Source organism: Siniperca chuatsi, linkage group LG19, assembly GCF_020085105.1.
Source record: "Siniperca chuatsi isolate FFG_IHB_CAS linkage group LG19, ASM2008510v1, whole genome shotgun sequence".
In the NCBI taxonomy this organism is placed as follows: Eukaryota; Metazoa; Chordata; class Actinopteri; order Centrarchiformes; family Sinipercidae; genus Siniperca; species Siniperca chuatsi.
Genome location: NC_058060.1, coordinates 18,645,272 through 18,649,990, shown reverse-complemented (window position 1 = coordinate 18,649,990; position 4,719 = coordinate 18,645,272). Strand labels below are relative to the sequence as shown.

At 44.2% G+C, this 4,719-nt stretch overlaps 1 protein-coding gene across 4 annotated transcripts; it reads right to left on the bottom strand.

The window, feature by feature from the left end:
* Positions 1 to 933: 933 nt before the first annotated feature.
* On the bottom strand, positions 934 to 4,338 carry myca (MYC proto-oncogene, bHLH transcription factor a). Of its 4 annotated transcripts, none has more exons than XM_044175831.1 (3): positions 4,181 to 4,338; positions 2,287 to 2,977; positions 934 to 1,921 (listed from the first exon to the last, which is right to left on the bottom strand). In XM_044175831.1, exons 2-3 carry the CDS (start codon positions 2,939 to 2,941, stop codon positions 1,317 to 1,319), a joined length of 1,260 nt encoding a protein of 419 aa, XP_044031766.1. In that variant the 5' UTR covers positions 2,942 to 2,977; positions 4,181 to 4,338; the 3' UTR covers positions 934 to 1,316. The 4 variants fall into 4 exon arrangements, with proteins under 4 accessions (XP_044031766.1, XP_044031764.1, XP_044031767.1 ...); XM_044175829.1 differs by lacking the exon at positions 4,181 to 4,338 and adding an exon at positions 3,322 to 3,556; XM_044175832.1 differs by lacking the exon at positions 4,181 to 4,338 and adding an exon at positions 3,322 to 3,556 and having other exon boundaries at positions 934 to 1,918.
* Between the last annotated feature and the right edge of the window lie 381 nt (positions 4,339 to 4,719).

The window sequence follows — 4,719 nt, the reverse complement described above, 5'->3', positions numbered from 1 at the left end:
ATATCAATAACAATAATACAGGTATATTATAATTATATACGACATACTATATAATGCAGACTTAACTATAATGTGGTACTCAACTGGGAGGTTTACTTAATGTTATTTAGAGTGTTTTTATTTGCTATTATTGATACATTTCGATTGACACTTTAACTGTTTTATTTGTGTAATATTCTAATTTATAATAGAAATGATAAGTTTCTTGTCATAAAACACACATTTGGACTGTGTAAATAGTCTGAAGAGGCAAATTACCAGCATAAATGTAAACCAACCTGTTTTGTTATCATACACTTAAATCTTATCTGGGTAATAAATTAAGTGATTATTTGAAACAGCTCCAAGAACAATGTTCAGGAAAATCATGTAGGATATTAAGTCTGTGTGCATGAATTGATGTTTTTTTTAAGCATTTCTGGTGCATATTAAAAGCAAAACAGGTCTAATTCAAATAGCTGAATTCCCTCTTTTGTCCATAAAACAGATAGAGTGATTGTGACACTTTTTGGTGAAATTTGTTCACTTTAGCATCAATAATATTGGAATATCTTCAATAACAAGCTCTCACTTAGGTTAAAATGTGCCAAGTTTAAATGCTTCTATGCATAAATCAGAGACCATGGTCTGAGCTTACCTTGTCTTCTTTATGACCATGCACTAGGACAGCATCAAAAATGGCATCTTCAAGTGTAAATATTAGTCATTTAAACCCTTAATGTACTTTATAGTTTACCTTAAGCAGTCAGAGGGAGAGGAATGGGTTTGTCTGGGCATCATTACACCTAAACATGACAATCTGAATCCATGTCAGAGTTATATAACCATTTATGTGGTTTGTCTCCTCTCTACTGCAACACGTACCCCCCAGCACATATTCTACTCAAAGTAACTGATGAAATGTGTTTTGTACTGCAAGAACAAGGACGCAAATTCAAGAAGAAACATTTTTTATATTTCAAAAAGAATCTAGGAACATAATGGAAAAAAACCAAACACTGGGTCTGAACATCCAGACAATTGAGAAAATACATTTTCTTAGGAAATATTAATTATATACAAAACATAAAAATTTATATTTTAGTTTGGGCCCTCAACAGGGTAGCCCCATTTTTTTTTTATATTTTATTAATAAAAATAAACTTTTAAATATTTAATCCACCCATAACTTCAATTGAGGCAGTTTTAACATTGAAATCAAACAAGATTCCAAAACAACTTAATCCATTTTGCATTTGCATGCAACAAACAACTGTACACCCCAAGTCTTGAACTTGCATAAAAAACAAAAGGCCAAAAAGTCTATGATTCAAACTTTAAGCATGAGAGCCCTGCAGCTGTGCCAGTCTCTGCATTAAAAGTTCACTTTTCCTCCGCAGCTGTTCTTTGAGTGAGAGGAGTCTCTGTTCGTCCGACTGCATGCTGTAGATGCACTCCGTAGCCTTCTTCAGGATCACCACTTTGGCTGCCTTCTCGTTGTTGGCCACCTCTGGGATCTCGTCCCGCAGGGCGAAGAAGCTCAACTTGAGCTCGTTCCTCCTCTGGCGCTCCAATACGTTATGAGTCCTTCTCTTGTCATAGTCCTCAGTGTCAGACGTTCGCGGGCTCGAACACTTGCGGTTGCTGCTGATCTGCTTGAGGACCCTGCTGTGACCGCTGCTGCCGCCGCCGCCTCCGCTGCTGCTCTCCAGCTTCATCCTCTTGACAGCCGGCTGCTCGTGCCTCATGGATGGATGGGCGGCGTAATTGTGCTGGTGGGTGGAGACGTGGCACCTCTTCAGCACGAGCGGGCTGGGATGCCTGGTTTCCGCAGGGCTGGGGTCGCACCGCTTCACCGCTTGCCTCTTCTCCACTGTGACCACGTCGATCTCCTCTTCCTCCTGGTCCTCGTCCTCATCATCATCATCTCCATCCTCATCTTCTGCAACACACACACAAAAAAAGCAAAACAATCACACTCTGCTTCAGCAGAAAGGTTGTAATACATTCACACTGCATGCCACAGTGGGAAGGGAGGGGGTACAGTCTCTCCTTCCACATCAGTTGATTGCTTAACACTGCAGCCATACCCTCCAGCTAATCTCACAGCAGTCTACAACATGACATGGGTGGAACAGACAGCATGTCTCTACCTCCTGCCTGGAAATCTGACTGCAAATCATATGAATTAAAAAGAGAATTGGCCTTCCTTTAATCAAAACAGTGGATGCAAACCTTGCACACTCAGCAGAGGGAAATTCCTAATTGCACAGAGGGGTGTGCCTGCATGATGAGCGCACAGCTTACCTGAGTCACTACAACTGCTACTGCTGCTGCTGCTGCTGTTGGGTGGCGTGTCCAGTCCCAAATCTTTACTAGGCGGCGTCCCTGCGCTCTGCTTGGGCGTCTCTGCTATCGGGTACGGGAAAACCACAGATGGATCAATGCACTCCGACGCAGATGTGTTCAAATCTTGCAGGTAGCTGCTGTTCAGCCTCCACGCAGCTGCACCGGCGGGCTCCGCGCACTCACCGGCCGCCGACTCCTTCCTCGCAGCGTGCAGGGAGGCGAGCCGCTCGGAGACAACCTTTTCCAGCTTGGCCGCGGCGGAGAAGCCGCTCCACATGCAGTCCTGGATGATGATGGACTTGAGGAAGGTCTGGGAGTAGTCGGCGTCGCAGATGATGCTCTGGTTGACCACGTCGTCGCCCAAGAACTCGGTCACCATCTCCAGCTGATCCGCCGTGGAGGGGAAGAGGCTTGACAGGGACGGCCGGCGGCTCGGGGAGAGGGGAGGGGTCGGCAGCAGTTCAAATTTCTTCCAGATGTCTTCGCTCGGCGCCGGAGGCTGAAGCTGCTGAGGGTAGAAATCCTCCTCCTCGTTGTCATAGTAGAAATACGGTTGAAGAGAGTCGTAGTCGTAGTCATAGTTTTTACTCGCCAAACTTGAATTCAGCGGCATGATGTCTCTGCTGTCTTTTTTATTATTATTGTGAAGCTGGTTAAAGGAAAAACAAACGAAATGTGTCTGATTAGATGCTGATTCTAAAAAAGCTCTGCAGGTTCACAGTAGCTGCTTGGCACTGATCCTGCTCTGCAACATAAGTGTAAGCAACATCACATGGTCACTCCAAAACATCAACCCTGTTTGCACGCCTTGCATGCATGCACCAGTGCTGCAGCAGCAGGTGCTCACAACTGGGAAACTGATAGTAAATTAAGTGCAAGAGGGAAAACCCCACCTTCACTAAACGACTACTGACGATAAACTAATACCTTTTTTTGACTTAACTGGAGTGGGAAGGTGACGTGCGGCTCCAGAAACCCACTCCCTCCCCTTACCTTTCAGATTTTAAACAGTCGGCGGAAGAAGACGGGGCGAAATCGACCCAAAAGGCGCAAAAAAGAGCAGGAAAGTTATTCCAATACGAAAGAAACATTAAATCCTTCCACGGAGGTGTTGCAGTCGGTTTCAGTGACGCTGTGTGAAACATGCAATGGGAGCTGAACGGCTGCAAAAGCGACACGCAGTCTGTCGTCAGCAGCGTTGGAATCACAGCTGAGCGCTCCGCCGGCTGCAATAAAAACGGCCGCAGCACTCCTCCGCTGTATCCTTCCGCTCGTTTTCCCGCGAAACACTCGCCGGCCTTGAATATATCACACACACCAAAATTATTTTCCGCTTTTATCACCCGAAATAATCTCTGCACGCAGTTAAGGTTGATTTAAACTTGAAATACGTGTTTTTATTCGTATATTTTGTCACTAAATGATACATTTTGTCTTTACGCCGGGTCTATTTCGGTTAAGAAGAAGTGGGAGGGGTCATAGTAGAGCAGAGCTTCCATTGACCGGAGACATGCAAAAAAATACTATTGCAAGTAGTAGTAGGAGATAATTAGGACGAGTTATTTTACTACTACGCCACCTAAAATATCACCAAACATCTCAAACTGTCTCATGAATTCTGTTGAATCTCGTTAGTATCATCGTAATTAACCAGTAAGTCAGTTTTACCGCCTTAAAGGTTAGACTAAATTTACCTGCTTTTGTACAATCAAACACTTGCTTTAAAAAAAAAAAAAAATCACACTTTTAAAGCGACTGTCTGCAGAAATGCTATAAACAACACTTGTTGCCAGGTTTGCAGCAATTTCCACGATAATGCATTAGCGCAAAGCTCACAGGTGCAGGAGCTTACCTCGATCTGTCTGCAGGCACTGACAGCTCTGAATTGGGCTGAAACAGGTGAATTAAACAAGCAGACACGCTATATGATTGCAGTTTGTGGGTAATGTATTAAGTTAACATGCACACAGTAAAGAAACAGTGTGTGCGCTCCTGACCATGTAGTGTAGCTGGGTTTTGAGGTTGGACAGATTGGCACCAATTAACAACAGGAAGGAAGTAATTAAAGGAATCAGATGGGTACCGCAGCTAGATGGAAGTGCTCTCCTCTGCTGTGATGGGGAGGAGGGACGGGTTGAACGGGCTCGGAGCGCCCTCTGCCGGTCAAAGTGCTCCAGGACTGGACAGCAGCTAGGTAGGTGCAGGGTCACACTGATGGAGCTGAACTTTACTCCACAAACCATCAATGAAGTGAGAGATTATTGACTGAAAGTAGATTAAAGAAACTGAAAGTGTGCAACACTATAAATGGCACAGTAAGAAAATAGTGCCGTGGAGCTTTTTATTGGGGTTACTGGGGCACTTCATTAAAAAGTTGACAAATATAGCGAA